This window comes from Ailuropoda melanoleuca, chromosome 10, assembly GCF_002007445.2.
Source record: "Ailuropoda melanoleuca isolate Jingjing chromosome 10, ASM200744v2, whole genome shotgun sequence".
Lineage (NCBI taxonomy): Eukaryota > Metazoa > Chordata > Mammalia > Carnivora > Ursidae > Ailuropoda > Ailuropoda melanoleuca.
Window position 1 is genome coordinate 93,811,416 of NC_048227.1, and position 22,037 is coordinate 93,833,452.

Genomic DNA, 22,037 nt, shown 5'->3' on the forward strand with positions numbered 1-22,037 from the left:
TTGCAAATATATTCTCCCATTCCGTGGGCTGTCTCTTAGTTTTTTTGACTGTTTCCTTCTGCCTGTTCTCTTTTAATGCAGTTCTCCCCAGTTAGAATGTAAATCCTACTGCATACAAAAGATATCTTTAAAAAAAACAAACTGTGTGTTGGTTGTTTCTTTAAAAGGAGCCGTTATCTCTTCTTTTTAACGGATATTGGTAGTCCTATTTTACAGCCACAGCTTATGGAAGCACCACATGTAGATGGGATTCATCTAGATCAGCTTTAGAGAGACTTATCAGGCTCTTGTTGAGAGTAGGCTGGTTTTGTTCTTTTAACTAGAATATTAGGAACTGCAGAGATGAGATAGAAAACCAGTAGAGTCCCAAACTGACAATTTTATTTCTAATATTTAAGAACACTGAGGTGCTTCCTTAGGGCAGTAGGCAGTGCATCAGTCTCATAAAGAACACTTTTTTGGGTGTGGTTTCATTTTTGTCACAGAATCCCAGACAACAGGTAATGTACAAGCGTATTTCGGAGTGGTAGTAGACTGAGTGTCACATTTGACAAAATCTGTTGAGAACTGGAATTTGAAAATCACTGCTCATGTAGTAGCGTAGAGGTCTTCGACATTGCTTTGTTTGCTTTCTTAAAAGTTCATTGGTCTAAATGATGACTGGACTCTGTCAGTCTCAGTTCTATTAGGAGGCAGCAAGCTGGATGTGACGGGCAATGCTCCCTGTCAGCTTCCCGAACTCATTGTCTTGCAGGGCTGATAGCGATAAAGCTGATGTCCAGTCTAACGGTGGAATTTGTGGGGATTAATTAGCTGAAAAAACACACTTGTGTTGGGAAAATAACACATTCTCCATTAGATACTGTGGTAATTTTAGACGATTGCATTGTTTGCAGGAGCAAAGCACTCCCACGCTCCACCCACCCGTCCTTGTTATGGTGTTCTTCCACTCTCCGAGCAAGTGCTTTAGACTTGAGAACAAACCAGGGTCCCAAAGTCTCTGCTAACCAAACACTGATGTACGTGTCACAAAACCTGCGGCTCGAGTACTCGGGTGAGAGAGGGCCTTTGTACTTCGGTTCTATTAAGAGTATTCAGGTTCCACCAAACGGAGCTCTGACTCTAACCGACCTAAATATTAGACAACTGGGTTGGGTGAGGTGTACGGAGGAAGCCCACCGTCTAACAATCCGGACAGCTATAGGAGCAGACCCGCGACTCGCAACAGCTGACTCAGCTGCGACTACGGAGCTACCGGCGGCGGCGGCGTAACCAGATCGGGCAGACGCGGCGGCACTAATCGGTCTCACCGTCGTGCCACCGCGCTCGGTGACCAAGGCCGCAGCCAGGCACGCGACCGACCACGCCAGGGCCCACCCCGCCTGGCAGCAGGGCAAACTCAGCAAGTTGGAGGTGCACAGCCTGAGGCCTCAGAGAGGCGGCACGCAGCAGCGGCGGCGGCGACGTTGGCGCTGACTCAGCCCGGGCTGGCAGCCCGTCCGCAGCAGCCGCATCAGCCACAGGCGCAGGCGGTGAGGCACGAGGCCACCCCTGCCGGCAGCCCCACCCCGCCGCACCCGAGGCCGCGCAGCGTCACAGAGCGCATGCGTGCCGCGGGGGATGCCGGGAGCGCGCAGTGGCGGCACCGGCGGCGACAGCAGTCGCAGCAGAGACTACAGCGGGGACGCGAGCGGGGCGGTGACCGTGTGGGAGGTGGTCTCACTCTTGGGGAAGCTGCTGGGCACCGTCGCCGCGCTGAAGGTGGTTCTGTACCTGCTCCGGGTGTGCTTAGCGATGGCCTGGAAATCCGGCGGCGCCAGCCACTCGGAGCTAATCCACAATCTCCGCAGTAAGTGCCACCCCCGCCCAATGTGGGGCAACTGGGCCAGGCTAGGCCTGGACTGGGTCCCCCTGGGCCGTCCGGAACGCTCTGTCTACGCCCCCGCCCCGTGCCGGCTGGAGGGTACGGTGCAGTGTTGCACCAGCAGTATCAAGCGGCGTGCGCTTGCTATCGCCTCCCCCAGGGACCTGTCACTCTTCGGCGACGTGGACTGCAAGGGTAGAGAAAGAGCCACGGGCCGCTCTTGGTGGGGCAGGGGCAGGCGTCTCCCCACGGGCCTGGGGGAGGGGTTGCGGCACAGGTGGTGGGTCTGTCACTCGAGTCCGCCGCCTGCTCGTTCGGGTCTGGCGGGCGAGGGGCGTGCCCCCGTGGTGGGGAGATGTTGGCCTGGCCTAGAGGCTGGGCTGGATCCGAGGGGACCCCACCCTCGACCCCTGCGTCGTCTTGCCTTCCTCCTCCTCAGTAGTCGGCCTCACTGCAAGCATTCTCTCCCTCCTATACAACCTCCCCCGCCCTCCGTTTTTTCCTCTGGAGGGAGATGCCACCGTCTGATACAGGCGAGGGGAGGGAGGGAAAGATGAGAGTATTGTCATTGCGGGTGCTGGGAGAAATTTCTGGGGCGGCTGTCCAGTGGAAATCTTCGTGGGGGGCGGAGGAAGAAATAATAAGAGGATGCTGTTCCTGAGAGACTTGTGTTTCAGGAGCTTTCAGGGGTCCTGGGATCCAACAAATGATTGTGTGTGTGGAATGTTCTAACTTTTTTTCAAGGCAGTTTCTTTATATCATTCTCTTTAGTTATTGTATTCCTAACTTTCATGATAATTTTAGGGTGGGATGAGTGCTGTTACTTTCTTTTTTTAAGCAGAGATATAGTGTTGCGGTCTGTCTGGTCGGGAGACCAGAAGGACCGCAGTCCGTGATACCTTCACTGTAGTCAGAATTTATAGCACTCTGTTTGCCACCAGCTTTGCAAATAATCATATCCTGCCACGTGGTATTTTTAATTGTCATATGTTATTTAGCTTTTCTTGTGTTTGTCGTGTTTCCTAATTCGATTTGTAACTTCCTTGAAGGCTAGGACATTTTTTTTAATCTTTGAATTCTCTCAACTTAATACTCATTCCTTTTTTCATAAATGCAATTAAATATACATTATGTGCTTGGATCTGTGCTAGGAATACCAAGGTGAGTGGGAGAAATAAATATCCTCGTCTGGCACATGGTTAGTACTTAATATTAGTCATTTGACTCTTTTTTTTAATGGTATGTAAAAATTTTGAAATTGTGTCCTTTGCTTTTAGTAATGAAGAATGTTTAGATTTCAAAATTCTGTCAAGCATTGCCAGTGTTCACTTTATGGAAGGATATTTGAGTGGAAGTGGACATTTATATGCTGAGGCAATATTTTTAAGTGTGATTTAGGTTCCCATGGATTACACAAGCTCAATATGTTGTAAATATTTTAATAATATTTCTTAAAATGATCTAGTGCCTACCATTTTAGTGTACACATCCCAAACATTCTATGCACAAATTGTGACTAAGTAATTTTCCACTGGTAAGTTACCACAGTAAACACTTGGCTATGGCAGAAATTTGTAATCAGGCTCTTAATGACTCTCCTTTTTGGGTCAAACTTGTAGTAAGTCAAGACTAGCTCTTTCCCCACTGGTTTTATAATAATTTTATTGCAGTGTTATTATTCCTTGCTAGAATTTCTAAGGATGTTTTTCTATCAGAAAATTTAACAATAAATATTTAACATACCTGGATGTTGATATTGCAAATATTTAGTCTTATACTGTATCTATGATTTGTAGTAGGAAATTAGAGTACTCAAATTGTTTGGCCTCTGGTAACACTTGTGATATGTTAGTTTCAACTTCTTGCTGAATTCTAGCTAGCAGATTCATTTTTACTTATTAGTTTATTATAAAAGTAATATTTTCTCATGTGAGAATTTCAGTTGGCACAAAATTTGAAAATTTCTCCCTTTTCCTAGTTATTCCACTGTTGTGTATTCTTCCTAACTTAAAGGCTTCTAGTTGAATCTTTAGAAAAAGATTAAGGTGTGATTATGTTGTTGATTCACTATATTGTACACCTGAAACTAATATAACACTATACTGTTAACTATACTGGAATTAAAATAAAGAACTTAAAAAAATGTGTTGTTGTGTTGATGTTAAAGTGAAAAAGGATCTGCAAATTGGAAGAGGAAGCAAATTACAGTTGTATATTTTTTAAAAGAAATGAAGTTCAGATTGCTTTAGTTTTAATATTATAATTTTATTGAAAATGTCTACTGAGTTTTCCTTTTGTAAGATGGCATAATAGAAATACGGTCGTGTATGATTTCGTAGTTGATATATCGTTTATGGAATATTGTAGAATGTAATGGTATGTCTCAGTATTTTATAGCTTATGATGACAACCATTTTTTAAAAAAGATTTTATTGATTTATTAGAGAGCGTGCGCACATCGCACGCAAGCACGAGGAGGGGAGGGGCAAGGGAGAAGGAGGAGGAGACTCCCCGTTGAGCAGGGAACCTGACAGGACTCAATCCCAGGACCCTGGGATCATGACCTGAGCTGAAGGCAGATGCTTAACTTGACTGAGTTACCCAAGTGCCCCAACAACCACTCTTAAGTAACTTAGAACAGTGGTCTAAAACTTGAGCATGCTTCAGAATCTCCTGGATCACCTGGAGAGCTAGTTAAAACAGCTTGCTAGGGCTCAAGAATTTGTATTTTTTAAAAACAAATTTATTTATTCTTTTTAAGTAGGCTCCACGCCCAATGCGGGGTTTGAAGTTATAACCCTGAGATCAAGAGTCACATGGTCCACAGACTGAGCCAGCCAGGTGCCCCCAGGAATTTATATTTTTAACAAGGGCCTAAGTAATGCTGCCACTGGTCTGGTGACTACTTTGAGAATCACTGACACAGAGAATTGAAAGTTATGAGAAACTCTGCCAATGTTTCAGTTGAATCAGTTTTATGCTTTAGAATGAGGTTTTAGGGAAAAAAATGTCTGTAACAGTCCTGCCTAATAGAGCTCTCTGTAATGTCTGTATCTGGCCTATTCAATATGGTTGCCACTAAGCTACATGTGGCATTCAGCATTTGAAATGTGGTTAACACAACTGAGGAACTGGATTTTTATTTAGTTAACTTAAATAGCCACATGTGGCTAATGGCTACCATATTGGACAGTGCAGGTCTACAGAAATGAAGAATATACTTATTTTATAATTATGGGCTGATAATGTGCTCTTTTTTTTTTTTTAAAGATTTTTTTTATTTATTTATTCGACAGAGATAGAGACAGCCAGCGAGAGAGGGAACAAGCAGGGGGAGTAGGAGAGGAAGAAGCAGGCTCATAGCAGAGGAGCCTGATGTGGGGCTCGATCCCACAACGCCGGGATCACGCCCTGAGCCGAAGGCAGACGCTTAACCGCTGTGCCACCCAGGCGCCCCCTGATAATGTGCTCTTAAAACAAATTTAACTTAAAACAACTATGAGCCTGCTTAATCCACGAAATGTGACAATTTCAGCAATGTTTATATTAGAATTTATTTTCTACTTTTATTGGAAAAATATCAAGGCATGATAATAATTAGGAAAAGATGGGGGCAAGAGTGGATGAGGTTGAGAAAGGTGGTCTCCTAGAGCAGGGGTGTCTAAACCTGAGCATTTGTGGAAGATTAACTCTTAACTGATAGACTTCAAATGTTATACTAGACACTTAAAACATTTTTTTTTTTACTGATTTTTATTTGTTAGAAAAGATTAAATCCAGTGCCCTAATAATATCAGTTATTTTTACTTTGCATCCTTGATTGTGTAATTTTGCATGTACTATAACGTTTACAGGATTTGTCAGTCAACTGATATTTAACTATCTTCTGTATGCCAAACTGAACAAAGCAAATATTCTGTCTTGTAGATTACTTGTAATGGGAGCAGACAAGTACAATACTTAGTATGTCACATGATAAGTCACATAGAAGGGAAGGAGAATTGGGAGTGTGGGGTACTAGGTTTGCAGTTTTGGGAGAGAAAGCCTCACTAAGTTGTCACTTGAGCACAGAGTTGGTCAATGGGAAGAAAATTTAGCTATGCAGATAGAAGGGGGGGACAGGCATTCTGAGCAGAGAAATTGCATGTGCTAGATTTGGATATGGGGTGTGGGAGCAAGATTGGAGTCAAGGATATGAGAGCAAGGTTTTAGGCCTGGGCAATTGGAATGATTTGCCGTTTTCTGAGTTGGAAACAGTAAGTGCATGAGCAGCAGGAACTTTTGGGTGGTGGGAAGGAGTCGTGGGAGAGCACGAGTTTATTTTTGGGGATGTTGTATTTGAGATGCTTAAGAGACATTTCAGTAGAGACCTTGAGTAGGCATTTGAATAAGAATTATAATAATTTGTAGTTTTTGTATCTTACTTATTTCTGCAAATAAATTGGAATTATTTTCTTTTTCTATTTAGAATATCAGTTCTTAGCTACTAGTAGCATAACTAGTGGAGAAGAGAATATTCCATTAGTTTTATTATGTGTGTTCACGGGCCAAATAAAACCAGCTAAGAAAATACTAAGGGATTGTTTTCCAGAAGTTGGGACCTCATTTAGAGTCTAGAAAATACCTCCTCATTTTTGCTTATTTCAAGTCAGTCTTATGGGTACATACTAATAGGTAAACTTACAGTACCTTGAGTAAGATCTAATTTATATAATGGGGGTGGCTTTACTATCAGTGTGTCTACTTAAATTTAAATCAATTAAAGTTAAATGAAATTTAAAATTCAGTTTCTCAGTCACACTAACCGTATTTTAAGAGCTCAGTAGCCACATGAGGCTAGACCTATTAGTGCAGACATAGAACATTTCCATCATCATAAGTTCTATTGGACAGCACTAGATCTAATGTATTACATTGTATTTCATGTGGTCTTAAGTCCATTTTGCTGTTCCACATATTTTTATTAGTGTTACATTTAGTTTTGGCCAACATGCTTTAAGAGTAGTGGTGAAAAAAAGGATTATCAGACAAGGGTGATCGAGATGACCAGAGAGAGTCAGCATTTTATATGGTGGTTTGATGAGAAAGCTTAAGAGAGCAACAGTGTTTAAATATTTTAGGAAATGGCATGTAGTGGAGGGTCAAACCAGGACAAATGGAAGGCAGATCTTGGCTCGTAAGTAAGTATTCACAAAGCTATCCTAACAAAGAGTTGGCTTTAAAAAATAATGTTTTCAGTCACTGAATATGTTGAAGCAAAGAATGGTTGACCGTTTTTCTATAAGGGATATCATAGAAGAGATCTGTCATCAGCTTTAACTGTACACTAAACTCCCAAAGGACCCTTCCAAATCATAGATTTTGTGATTTCAGTTGCATTGTGAATTCTGTAAAACCAGCTGCAGGGCGCAAGCTTTAGGAGCGAGCCACAGAAGTTAACATTTGGTTACCTATGTTTTAGAATTTTGTGTAACATTTTAGTTTGTCAAATGTGAGGAGTCCAGGGAACATCCTCCTTTAAGAAATAGTGTCAAAACAAATAGTTAACTCTATGCATCTATTAGGAGTGATAGTCCAGGGAGAGATGTGTTTTTTCTTTCTTAATTATCTGACATGGAGTGCTACATTAGTTTCAAGTGTACAACATAGTGATTCAACACCTCTAGTAAGAAACATGTATTTTTAAATAATCTCTGGTACTTAGATGATATGCTTTATCATAACTTTCCATCATGTGAAATTCTTCTTTGATTATAATATGAATTTAAAACTAATCTCTCTCCGACTTTCTGTACCGAAAGTGTCTCAAGCTCTGCTTACCTCTTAGGCCTAATCATTCTAGGTAGGAAGTAAAAGGTGACCAGTGTGTTCATTTCTTACTGTTTTTCCTGGCATGTTGATGGTTGAGAAGGAATATAGAGTAGATGGTTAACAACTGTTCAATTCAAATTAAGTAATGTAATGTAATAGTTCTTTTATTGAGGTGTAACTTTGTAGCAAGATTAGAGAAACTTGTTTGAAGTCCATGAAGCACCTTGTGTTCAGTGCTTCATATCAACACAGGCTTTCTTCCTTTCCATTTCTGTCAGTGTTATTCCATTCTTCTGTTCTCCTGGATCAAAAATCTTGGAATAGTTATTGGTTCTTTCAGACTGTTACCACATTAACTTAGCAGTTCTTATGGATGCCTTTCGTAGTCATTGCTTCTGCTGTTATTTTCATTGGTTCTTTCCCAGCCTGAGTCCGTAGTCCACACTTGGAGTGATAGACCTCCAGGTGTCTGATGGGGTTGTCACACTCTCAGTTTCCCTCCCCTCAACTCTGTTCTACACATTATGCTGATTTCCATAGTATACTGCTTTCTGTTAAGTTGTTTGGCTGCCCAGCCTTCCCATTACTTACTCTATCAAGTGTCAATACTTGCTCAGATTTTAGGCCTGTTTAGGGTGTTCTATAACCTATTCCCATGCTCCAACTCCAGCCCTGTTCGTCAGACTGATCTTGTTTTCCTCCTCATATACTGTGTGCATTAGGGTACCTGTTTGGCTGCTATAACAAAGACCACAATAACAATGGCTGAAACAAAATCAAAGTTTCTATCTCCTGTAACAACCCAAGCATAAGCAGTTTAGAGCTAATATAATGGTTCCAAAGTGTTGAGGACCTGTGTTCCATCTCCCTTGTGCTTTCTAAAGTCTTTCCCTTATCTGAAAGGTTGAAGATAGTTTACCTCCATCATTTCCATATTCCAGCCAGTGGGGAGAAGAATGGGGAAAGAGAAAAACCCCCGTTCCTTTTTAAGGGGATGATCTGAAAGTTGCATACATAATTTCTGTGTATGTTACGTTGACAAGAACTTAATTGTAAGACTACACATAACTACAGAGAGACTAGATAATGCACCCAGTTACAATTCTACCATTGTAAAGGAAAAGGAGTCCCCTGCCATATCTTACATCTTGCTAATTGGAGAGGTGTGTGTGTGTGTGTGTGTGTGTGTGTTGTGTATATACTTACCTAAATACATAGTATCTATGATAACAAGGTTAGGAGAATTAAGATTAATTTTTTTTAAGATTGATTGATTGATTGATTGATTGATTTTCTAAGTAAGCTCCACACCCAGCGTGGAGCCCAAAGTGGGGCTTGAACTCACAACCCTGAGATCAAGACCTGAATGGAGATCAAGAGCGGATACTTTAACCAACTGAGCCACCCAGGTGCCCCAAGATTAATTTTTAGTCAAGTAATATATGTACATGGTTAAAAGATAAAATCCTACACAAGGGCATTTATTGAAAAATAACAATTGCTTGGCTCCATTCCTCCCGACCCCTAGACTCATTGCCTAGAGGGAACCACTTTTAACAACATTTTTTTTTTTTTTTTGGTTTTTCTGGTGATTATCTTCATGCCTTTAAATCAAGTGGTTAAACTGTCATTTCTTGTTTTATCGACTTCAGACATTATCTGTTGACCTCCTGCCAAGATGGACAAGTATTTAACTCTACAAACCCACCTCTCCCTTGTATAGTTATATCATAATTTTTTGCTTCCTTTTTTGTGGCTACCTTTCTAACTTTAAGTAATAAACTTTAACCTTAGTTTCTTGTTTCATAATTTATAAATAACACTACCTCTGGTAACCCTTCTACTTTGTAACAAAGGATACTAGGGAGTTCTCCCTCTTATTTTCCAACTTATTCGCGGCTCTTTTACGTTGTTAAAGTTGGTAATTTGTATTTTGTTTTGAGCAGTAAATAAATTTTCTGTATTTTGTTGATTTTTAAGCGTTAAAAGTCAGTAGTCATAATTGTATGACTATGTCAACATTTGGCTGAGTTATGTAGTCTGCTGTGAATTTATTCCCTACTTTCTGTTTCCGATATCACAGACCCCTCCACTATTGTAGAGGAGTATTCGGATATTTTTCCGTTTTTACATTTGATCAGTTGCTTGAAATCATGTCACGTTTTAGTTTTCTTCATATCTAAATCATGACTCTTACAGCATTTTTGGTTTTTTCCTGGAATTTATCTCCTCTCACCCTTCCACCACCCCTCAAGTTGAAAAGAGAAACAGACACCTTAACATGGCTTTAATCTTTACAAGTTTTTTATTATTTGACTTATGGCTTGGTTTCTATGCATTCTCCTTTTTGAATCCTACTGACTTCTCCTTTGGATCAATTGCATATTTGGACCAACATTAGCCATTATTATAATTATTTAATTAAGGTCCTTGGTCCCTAGGGCACAGGAGAATTGGGTATGGGTGGTTCTAAAGCTGTTTACTATTTCAGAAAGCCTAATGGTAATTACACATTTACTCGTAATTAGGCTATCCACAAAAAGTGAAACATTAAATTATTTTGCTGATTGATAAAAATATTTCAGGGCAGGGCAGTTGTATATGTCAAATTACCAAAAATGGCAAAATGACTTAATAACTTAGTAAATGTAGCTAGTTTAGGCATCTTTCAAAATACGGAATTCAGGGCAAAAATAAAAAAGAATCTTGTGATGAAAATTTTGGAAACCACCAAATAATGGCCTAATAAATCTTGATTCTGAGCCTTGATGTGTTCAGCTTTTTAAAAAATAGTGACCCGCTTTTAAAAACTGTTTGGTGAGGGGTGCCTGGGTCGCTCAGTTGGTTAAGCATCTGCCTTTGGCTCAGGTCATGATCCCGGGGTCCTGGGATCGAGCCCTGTGTGGGGCTCTCTGCTTAGAGGAGAGCCTACTTCTCCCTCTCCTTCTGCCCCTCCCCACCTCGTGCGCTCTCTTGCTCACTCTCTCAAATACATAAAATCTTAAAAAAAAAAAAAAACCACACACACATTTAGGGGGCACTTGGGTGACTCAGTCAGTTAAGTGTCTGACTCTTGATTTCAACTCGGGTCATGATCTCAGGGTTGTGAGATGGAGCCCAACAATGCTGGGCCTGGAGCCTGCTTAAGATTCTCCCCCTCGTGCATGTGTGTACATGTGCATACACACACAGGTTCTCTCTCTCTCTCGTTTAAAAAAAAAAATACAATTTGAAAAATTTGACAGATATAGTTATATAACCCAACACCATAATGATACAGAACGAGAGTCAGCAAACTACACCTCACAAGCCAATCTGGCCTACTGTCTGTCTGTCTGTATTTGTTTATTTGTTTGGATGTATTTATTTATTTTATAGAGAGAGAGTGTGCGTGCCTGAGCAGGCTGAGGGAGGGGCAGAGGGAGAGAGAGAATCCTGAAGCAGACTCCTGGCTGAGCATGGAGCCCAAAGTGGGGCCCTATCCCAGGACACTGAGATCATGACCTGAACTGAAATCAAGAGTCACAGCTTAACCGATTGAGTCACTCAGACGCCCCTACTGTCTGCTTTTAGATGTAAAAATTTATCTTAATACGACCTTTATTTGGTATTGTTTGTGGTTGTTCCCACACTACGTTGACAGTTGAGTTCTTGCAGCGGAGACTTTGGTCTGCAACGCCCGAAGTATTTACTGTTTGGACTTTTATGCAAACTTGCTGATTTCTGATATAGAACATTTCTTTTACCCACAAAGTTTCTTGGTACCCCTTTGCAATTAATCTACTCCTTTTACCCCGAATCTCTAGCAATCACAGATCAGCCTTCTGGCACTATGATTTTGACTTTTCTAGAATTTGATATAAATGGAATCATATAGTGTATGTCTCCTTGTCTGGCTTCTTTCACTGAGATTAGTACTTTTGAGATTTATCCAAGTTGTTGAATGTATTGGTAGTTTGCTTTTTTTGTTGTTTTTTGTTGTCGTGGGGTTTAAAAAAAATTTTTTTTTTCTAAGTAAGCTCTAAGCCCACTGTAGGACTTGAACTCATGACCCCAAGATCGAGAGTTGCATGCTGTATGGATTAAGCCAGCCAGGTGCCTCAGTAGTTTGCTGCTTTTAGTTGTTGATTTACATTTTTCTCTTCTTTTTTTTAAAGATTTATTTATTTAAGAGAGAGAGAGTGAGTATATGGAGTGGGGCGTGGGCAGAGGGAGAGAGGGAATCTCAAGCACACTCCCCATTGAGCACCAAGCCTGATTTGGGGCTTGATCCCAGGACCCTGAGATCAAGACCTGAGCCAAAACCGAGTCGGATGCTTAACGGACTGAGCCACCCAGGTGCCCCTGCATGTTCTTTTCTTGAATTTCTTGAAAATGTTGCTTCATTCTTGCTTTGCTTTGAATTTTGCTCTTAGGTAATCTGATGGTTTCCTTTTTTTTTCCTTTTTTTTTTAAACCCTTATTAGGTAATTCGGTTCTTTGCCTTGAAGCTCTGAGGATTTTTTTCCATGCCTTTAAAGTCTGATAGTTTTTATTGTTGTTTTTGTTTGTTTTTGTTTTAGAGGGAGTATGCTCTCCAGCCAAGCTTGGGTGCAGGGGCAGGGGATGAGGGGCAAAAGGAGAAGGAGAGAGAATCCCCACCCAGCACTGTCAGGCTCCATCTCACTACCCTGATCATGACTTGAGTTGAAATCAAGAGTTGTACGCTTAACCAGCTGAGCTACCAGGTGCCCGTAAAGTCTGATAGTTTTATTAGTATATGTCACAAGGTTGATTGTTCCTGGTAAATACTTTTACTTACTTCTGCTGTTTTCTTAGAGTATAGTTTTAAACTACTGTTTCTGTTTAATCAGCTGAAATGTTTTTTAATTTTTAATTTTTTAGAGATTTTATTTGAGAGAGAGCATGAGCAGGGGGAGGGACAGAGGGAAAGGGAAGAACAGACTCCCCACTGAGTGCAGAACCTGACATGGGGCTCAATCCCAGGACCCTGAGATCATGACCTGAGACAAAGTCAGATGCTTAACCAACTGAGCCACCCAGGCACCCCTCGTTTTTTGTTTTTGTTTTTGAAAAGATTTTATTTATTTAATTTAATTAATTATTTTAGAGAGCACAAGCAGGGGTGGGAAGAAGAGGGAGGGGGAAGAATCTCAAGCAGATTCCTTGCTGAGTTTGAAGCTCGAGGTAGGGCTTGATCTCACGACCCAGAGACCATTGACCTGAGCCAAAACCAAGAGTTGGATGCTCAGCCTGCTGAGCCACCCACGTGCCCCTCAACTGAAATGCTTTGATTTGCATTTTGTTTTCTTTTTACAGTATCTTTGAATGGAGTTGGGTTTTTTCCTTTTTTCTATTTTTGGACATTTTGTGGACACAGACCCAGAGCACCTTTTTTCAGTATAGTGACTTGCAGTTTCTTTAATGGATGGTGTGTGTTAGTAGTGCGGGGGAAAGGGGAGGAGCTGGCACATCCTATTGCTCTTTTTTTTCTGCAGGATCCTTAATATTCTTTTCCCTTTATTGCTGCCCCAAAAGGCACTATCCTTTCCCTGTTTTCTTTTAATTCTCCCCCAGAATCAGAGCTTCTTGATTGCCACTTCTAGTCCCATTGAATTTTTTGTAAAGATTTTTTATTTATTTATGAGAAAGAGAGAAAGATTGAATGAGCAAGTGGAGGAGCAGAGGGAGGGGGACAAGCAGACTCCGCGCCAAGCGTGGAGCCCAATGTGGGGCTTGATCTCAGGACCCAAAGATCACAACCTGTGCCAAAACCAAGCGTCAGATGCTTAACCAACCGAGCCACCCAGGCACCCCCACCGAATTTTTTTTTTAAACAGGTTTACTAAAGTATACTTTTATATTATATAATCCACTCATTTAAATTGTAAAATTGTAATTATGTTATTTTGTTTATTTCTAATCCTATATAATAATAATCCTAAGCATGTACCATTGTGTTTGGTATGTATTAGACAGTCAGTAAACATATTGAGTGAGTTAATAAGGGACTTACTGAATAATAACCATGCGTGGTACCATGAGGGCTATTTAAGGTTAACATATTATACTTAATCTCAAAGAATTTATAGTTCATTAGGGGAGCCAAATATAATCATTGGCCTTGCTTTCCTTCTTGAAAAATTTCTTTTCACTTGGGCTTTGTAAGAGTTTATCTGCTTGATTTTCATCTACCCTTGTGGCTGCTTTTTGTCATAATCTTTGAAGGTTCCACTTCCTTTGCACAGCTCTTCAGTGTTCGCTTTTGTTTTTCTTCTTCGTGTATTCTTCCTTGGGTACTTGAGTTCACTTCTATTGCTTCAGTTACCATCTATATTACTAGAAGTCTGTATCACTGTCCTAGATCTCTTTCCTGAGCCCCAGATCCATGTGTTCAGTGGACTGCTGCATATCTCCACTTGTATGGTTTATAGTCACTAAGTAAGTAAGTTATCCTTTTCCTCCTTAACTCTGCTCCTTCTCCAGGATTTCACAAATCAGTGTATGATATCAGCATCTCAACCGTTACCCACCATCCTTCCTCCAAAGCTAGCTAGTTAGGTATATATTACCTATTAAATATAACTCAGATCCTTCTTCTTATCTTCATTCTTAGTGTCATCACTGAAGACCAGGTTGTGTTTACTTGGGCCATTGCAACAGCTTCCAATCTTGCTCTTTTCCAGTCCAGTCTCTCCAGTGCAACCAAAGTAAATTTAAAGTGCATCTAGTCATCTCACTCCTAGCTTAAAATGTTTGCCTCATTTATTTCAGAAAATGGAATCATCAAAACAGATAAAGTATTTGAAGTAATGCTGGCCACAGACCGTTCCCACTATGCAAAATGTAATCCTTATATGGATTCTCCACAATCAATAGGTAAGGTCTGGATTTCTGAAAATGTCATGTTTTATTCATTTACTGTATAATTTTTGTTAAGTAAACATGGACTGGGATACAAATATTTATTATTACCTTGCTTGTTTGAATTTTATACCTCATTTAAGTATCATAATTCCACACAGCCATTTCAGTAAAATGATGTTATGTATTAAGTATTTTTTCTATTTTTTCAAATTGTATATAATATATATAAAGAATATCTTAAACATTTTTCTTAAAACATACTTTTAATGAAAATTTAAGTTTAAGCTTAGGGCTGAGATTTCTTTAGGGCCTTAATGCTGACTAAAGTTGTTTTTCACATTAACATCAGTTTTTTAAATCAGTATTAAAGGAAATAAGTATAATTAAGCGTTTACTGACTTCTCTGCTTCACTTGCCCTGAATTTTTTGGTTTGTGCTTGGTTTTAGAAAGTTCGGTATTTAACTCCTTCTCCTGAAGCAGGTTTTGCTGAACTGCTGAGCCTTGGCAGTGGGCGCCTTTGAGGCTTAGAAGGGCCTCAGGATTCTGTCAGCCAGCTGCCATACTTTCTTCTTTTGAAGTACTATAACAGTCAGAGAAGATCCTGGGGAGCTTCTGAACCCCAAAGGCACCTGCTACCACCGCTCAGTGAAAATTGCTTCAGATGCAGAAGCAGGTAAATAAGTTTTGAGAAAGCAGCACTGGAAGAAAATACTTGAAAGCTAAAAACTAAGAAAAGTTTGTGAATTGCCATCACCATCAGGCAATAGTATAAAGAGTTAACTGAGGTCGTTTTTTAGTCTCTTAAGCTTCTTTGATTGCCAGTTGCTCAATAAGTTGCCAGAAATAGAAAGCGATTTAATTTTCAGATTTTGCATACCTATTGTATATGGAAGTTTATTTTCTTTTTCTTTTTTTTTTTTAAAGATTTTATTATTTATTCAACAGAGATAGAGACAGCCAGCGAGAGAGGGAACACAAGCAGGGGGAATGGGAGAGGAAGAAGCAGGCTCATAGCAGAGGAGCCTGACGTGGGGCTCGATCCCATAACGCCGGGATCACGCCCTGAGCCAAAGGCAGACGCTCAACCGCTGTGCCACCCAGGCGCCCCTATTTTCTTTTTATAAACCTGGGGAGAAAGCAAGTCATAAACTTACCAACTCAACTTGACATTCTTACTTTATTTCTTAGCTAACTATATGGGAAAAGAAGGTTTTAGAAGTAGTGGGAGTGTTGTACTAGATGAGCATATTAGCCTTCGGCATGGTTGTATTTTCTCATTTTAACTGTTCCTTGACAGTACTCTGAAATGCAAAATAAAAGTTTTATTTTCTTGAGATCATGAGAACAAAAAATATTATGGAAAAAAAATTTGTGGATGTTAGGAAAGGAGTTACATGGAGTATCTGATATGGTTTTGCAGCTAAATGTGTCAGTAGTTCTCTTCTTCTTTTGCAGGTTTCCAAGCAACAATCAGTGCTCCACACATGGTAAGTTAACTTTGGCCATTTGGGTATAAGTGGATCACATTTTTCCTCTAAGATCGTTTTCTTCAGTAAAAAAGATTTTAAAAAAGTTGAACTTTTAATTGGATCAATTTTATCATCTATGAGTTATGTGCATTGGTAATGAACCTCTTATTCTTAATACATGATATATAGAGAGAAGTCTTCTTGGTAGAAATTGTCATTAGAGTTTTTGTTGGTCGTCATTAGTATCTAATCATATAAAAATTGAATGTAAAAGGTTATTTAGTGATGAGCAAATTAAGGAAGAGAATATTTTATTTTATTTATTTATTAGAGAGAGAGCACAAACAGGGGGAGCGACAGGCAGAGAGAGAAGCAGGCTCCCCGCCGAGCAAGGAACCCGATGCAGGGCTCGATCCCAGAACCCTGGGATCATGACCCGAGCTGAAGGCAGCCACTTAACCGGCTAAGCCACCCAGGTGTCCCAAGGAAGATAATATTTTAAATAATATAATGGATATATTGTAGAAATCTCAAGTTGAATATTATTTCTTTTATTTCATATCTTATTTGGAAAATTCATTAGGGATTGGTCAAGTATAGCAGCTAGGAAGCTGTATAACTTTGAGAAGGACCTATTTTAATTTATCTAGCACTTTTAATCTGTTGGGAATTTTCTTGGGTTTTAAATGTCAGTTATTTGAATGAGTACTCTGTTGGTTTTTGGGGAGAACAATAGCTTTTCTGATTCTCTGAAAGTATTTGGGATTGGAGAAGCTCATATTTAAATGTAAAGCCTTCTTTATATTAAAATAAATTTACATATATTTATAATGAACTGATAATTATACTAGGTGAAATTATAGGAAAATTATTATTTATAGACATTAAATAGAAATGACTTTTTAATTTTTAATTTATTTTTAAAAGATTTATTTATTTTAGAGAAAGCAGGAGCTGGTGGAGGGGTGGGGGTGGAGACTCCCTGCTGAGCGTGGAGTCTGATGTGGGGCTCGATCTCATGACCCTTAGATCATGACCTGAGCTGAAATCAAGAGTCAGATAGATGCCTTAACCAACTGAGCCACCCAGGTGCCCCTGGAAATGACTTTTTAAAACATGACAAAAGACGAGCCATTAAAAAACATGATATATCTTGCAACATAAAAATTCAGGATTTCTGCAGAGAAAAAAATGTATAAGCAAATTTAAAAGAAGAAAAACTGAGGGAAATATTTATAATACATACGACAATCTAGGGCAAATTACCATATACAAATGTGGGTGTGTATCCTGTAAATTAATAAGTGAAAGACTGGTAAGCCCAAAAGAATATAGTTAAAGTACAAGAATGGTAGTTCATAGAAAAAGAAAAACAGATGACATTAGCACTTAAGCAAATGAAAAGATGTCATTTTCATTTATATTTATGTATATTATATATTGTATTTATATTTATATACTTAGTAAATTACATGTTAGCATTTTCACCTATCAGATTGTCAGAGGTCAAAAAGTTTAATACTTTGTATTGGAAAGGGGGAAACAGTTACATACTTTTTTGTTGAGAGTAAATTGATAGTGTTGGAAGGCAATTTGGCAAATTTATAAAATGTGAAATAAATATACCTTACACTTTTCAGTTTTATTTCAAGATATTTATCCTATGGTATATTTTTATAGGTACAAAATGACTAAAGATGTTCGTTGTCACATTACTTATAATAGCAAAAAAAATAATAACAGTGATCACTGATAGTCCACTAATAATGGATGGTTAATAATTATAGTATATCCATACAGTGAGGTACTGTGAAGCTGTTAAATGAGGAATCTCTGTAAGTACCAATACAGCAAGATGTTCAAGAAACATTAAGTAAAAAAGTAGAGTACAGGGGTGCCTTGGTGGCTCAGCCATTAAGCATCTGCCTTCGGCTCAGGTCATGATCCCAGGGTCCTGGGATCGAGGCCCCGCATCAGGCTCCCTGCTCAGCGGGAAGCCTGCTTCTCCCTCTCACACTCCCCTTGCATGTGTTCCCTCTCTCGCTATCTCTCTCTGTCAAATAAATAAATAAAGTCTTAAAAAAAAGTACAGAAAAGTATTTAGAGTATTCTGTAATATACAGCAATCAATTCTGCACATATACATACACACATACATCTTCCTCTAGGCATGAAAACTAAAAATGATTTCTGCTAAGGTCAGAATTAGATGATTGGAGGGGTGGGAATGAAAGTGAGATCTGCTTTTCCCTCTGTACCCTCTACATGTTACCAATTTCTTTCTGTTTTCTTCTCTCTCTCTCTTTTTTAAAGTTTATTTATTTAAGTAAATCTCTACACCCAGTGTGGGGCTTGAGCTCCCAACCCCAAGATCAAGAGTTGCATGCTTCTCCGACTGAGCCAGCCAGATGCCCCCTTCTTTGTTTTTTTTTTTTTAACCATGGAATAGGAATGTGTTTTTTTTAAATATTTATTTGCTTATTTTATTTTATTTGTTTATTTTTAAAGATTTTATTTATTTGAGAGAGAGGGCACGTGTGCAAGTGAGCACAAGTGGCGGGGAGGGGCAGAGGGAGAGGGAGAAGCAGACTCCCCACCGAGCAGGGAGCCAAATGTGGGGCTCGATCCCAGGACGCTGGGATTATGACCTGAGCTGGAGGCAGACGCTTAGCTGACTGAGCCACCCAGGCACCCAGAAAGGATGCATTTTTATGTATTTATTTTTTATTTTTAAGTTTTTTTAAAGATTGTATGTATTGATTTGACAGAGAGAGACAGTGAGGGAGGGAACACAAGCAGGGGAAGTGGGAGAGGGAGAAGCAGGCTTCCCACTGAGCAGGGAGCCCCATGCGAGGCTTGATCCCAGGACCCTGGGATCAAGACCTGAGCCGAAGGCAGACGCTTAACAACTGAGCCACCCAGGTGCCCCAAGGATGCATTTTTAATGACTTACATATCCTTACCTCTTGTCTCTTAATAAGGAAAATGTGTGTATTTATGTGTATGTATATAGTCACACAGTACATCTGTATGTATGCATGTATGTATAAAAAGTAATAATACAGTGTCTTTTGATGCTTGCTGAACCAGGATGTGAGTAGATTAAAATAGTATTAATTGTATTATATGAACATGCATTTGTGATTTTGTATCATTTATTGCATAGATCTTAGAAGTATTAAAAGAGAAACAGAAAATGAGGAGCAAAGATAAATGACATTTCTGTTTAATGAATCTTAAAATCACAGACTTGCTTGGAAGTATGTACAGTCCTGGAATATAAAGTCTTAATTGAAAATGCGATATATGCATTCGGCAAGAGGTTAAAAGCAGCCTGTTTAAATGGCATCCTGGTAGCCGTAAGCACACTTAGTATGCAGATATTGAATCCTAAATATCATTTCTCACTAAATGAGACTAGAGCTCCTTGAAGTGACTGAATATTGGAAGGTGAGGAAGCACTCAAAGATTGATGGGGTGATGTTGGAAGGACATGTGTGCAGGTTTGAAGAGATTCTCAGAGGTGAAACTGGAGACAATTTGAAAATTGAAAAATGATAGATAATGAAGATAATGGATTGTTAACACTGTGAATTAAGAAACAAAAATCCGTGGGGCGCCTGGGTGGCACAGCGGTTAAGCGTCTGCCTTCGGCTCAGGGCGTGATCCCAGCGTTACGGGATCGAGCCCCACATCAGGCTCCTCCGCTATGAGCCTGCTTCTTCCTCTCCCACTCCCCCTGCTTGTGTTCCCTCTCTCGCTGGCTGTCTCTATCTCTGTCGAATAAATAAATAAAATCTTAAAAAAAAAAAAAAAAGAAACAAAAATCCGTGAGTTCATGGAGTTTAAAAAAAAAAGGGCAGAGAAAAAAAATGAAAAACAGAAGAATGCCAATTAACACATATGGAGGGAATAATAGAACTTTTTTTAAAAAATCACTATTTTGTAATCATCAATATAATGATTGAATTGGGCAGAGATCATGAGGAAGGTTATTGGGGAACAAAAATGTTCATGTAGTCTCAAATTATTACTCTACATATTACTTATTAATTACAGAGAGAAAATTATGCCTTTAAAATAGAGTGATCTAGTTGTTACCACATTTACTGAGTGGTTGAGCTTGGCAAGTCCAGAGGTGAGGTGACCCAACATTATGTGCTTCCTGATGTGATGCAACAGGGAGGTGCCTGGCAAGCTTCGTGTGCTGTTCTTGCTAAGTCTTGGATCTGAATCTCACCCTGAGAAAATTCACACATCTAGAATATGGGGTATTATGTGGGACAGCTGGACAGGACTCCTTAAAGGAGTCAGTGTTCTGAAGACTAGAGAAGTGGTATGTAGAAGAGAATTGAGGGGAGAATATTTTCTATTGACAAATGCAGTGCATGAACCTTGAATAGACTGGGGGAAAAATAGCTGTAAAGGACATTTTGGGGACAGTTGAAATTTGATTATGGGGACGCCTGGGTAGCGCAGTTGTTAGGCGTCTGCCTTCGGCTCAGGGCGTGATCCCCACGTTCCGGGATCGAGTCCCACATTGGACTCCTCCGCTGGGAGCCTGTTTCTTCCTCTCCCACTCCCCCTGCTTGTGTTCCCTCTCTCGCTGGCTGTCTATCTCTGTCAAATAAATAAATAAATAATCTTTATTTAAAAAAAAAGAAATTTGAGTATGGTGTGTATGTTAGATGATACTAAATTGATTATTTTCTTGAGTGTGTTAATGGTGATGTGGTTGCAAAGGGAGATGTCCTAGTTTTTTTAGCAGATTCATGCTGAAGTATTTTGAGGTGAAGTATCATGATGTCTATAGCCTATTTTCAGATGGTTTGATGAAACAGTTGGCACAATATATAAAGTCAGTGACTGTATATAAGGAAAAAAAAGGTATTCAGTGTATTTGTGGGCTTAAAAATTTTCATAATTATAAAAAAGAACTTTTGAAAAACGTAGTTTGGGGATTTAGAGATAAACATGGGGTATCCAGAAAAATATTAACTAGGGTGATCAAAGCATAAGAAAAGCTAATAATTGTGATCGAAGGCCTTGACATTTTAAATCTGAATGGGCCTGTAATAATAACTCAGTGTACTCCCCTGTTTAAAAAACCAAATCTTATGCAAACATAATGCTGAAAAAAATATTCCTGAGGTTTTTTTGGAATTAAGATGTTACAGTACTGCCTATAGATTGGGGATTGGCACCTTAAAGAACTCTCTTCTTGTCCTTTGATTTCTGGATCAGGAAAGCCAGATATTACAGGAGTTATTTTGTTTCTTTGATTACTTCCCTATTCTTCCAGCCCCATACTTGTTATCTTATTAGTAGAAATTATTAAACCTCGTAACTGATTGTTGTAAGAGTCTGATGAAAGCTACTTTTGATGTTTAATCTAGAACTCTTTTTCATAGCATGAGTGTTTTTCACTCTTTAGGCAAGAGGCTCTTTTGTAAATCAGTCTATATGAAAAATTGACAAAGTTCTCTATTACTCGTTTCCCAAAACATACCCCCTCCTTCAGTGTACATTTGTGTTATCCTAAAGGGCTTTTGTGGAACCTTAATGACTTTCTGGAACACTGTTTGAAAACCCTTAGATTGTGTGTGGTTTTATCTATTAAAGGCCTTTTTTACATTAGTTGTAGAATAGTAACCTTAACTTTTTAAACTTTTTAATGTGGAAAGTTTCCAACACCACATATACAGATAGAATAATATAATGAACCCTCATGTAGCCATCATCACCTTTAATAATTACCCACAATTTGTTAATCTTTTTTTTTTTTTAAAGATTTTATTTATTTATTTGACAGAGAGAGACAGCCAGAGAGAGAGGGAACACAAGCAGGGGGAGTGGGAGAGGAAGAAGCAGGTTCCCAGTGGAGGAGCCTGATGTGGGGCTCGATCCCAGAACGCTGGGATCATGCCCTGAGCCAAAGGCAGACGCTTAACGACTGCGCCTCCCAGGCGCCCCTGTTAATCTTGTTTTATCTTTGTCTCCCTCTTGCTGAACTATTTAAAAACAA

At 39.5% G+C, this 22,037-nt stretch overlaps 1 protein-coding gene across 2 annotated transcripts in view; it reads left to right on the forward strand.

Moving 5' to 3' along the window:
* Nucleotides 1-1,598: 1,598 nt before the first annotated feature.
* PCMT1 (protein-L-isoaspartate (D-aspartate) O-methyltransferase) overlaps nucleotides 1,599-22,037 on the forward strand; it is a 41,104-nt gene continuing 20,665 nt past the window's right edge. The window contains exons 1-3 of one of the 2 annotated variants that reach the window (XM_011226575.3): nucleotides 1,599-1,849; nucleotides 14,450-14,554; nucleotides 15,999-16,030. In XM_011226575.3, coding sequence (XP_011224877.2) covers nucleotides 1,621-1,849; nucleotides 14,450-14,554; nucleotides 15,999-16,030 — 366 coding nt within the window. In that variant the 5' untranslated portion in view covers nucleotides 1,599-1,620. The remainder of the gene's footprint in view (nucleotides 1,850-14,449; nucleotides 14,555-15,998; nucleotides 16,031-22,037) is intronic. The other variant, XM_002920516.4, reaches the window with a different exon arrangement.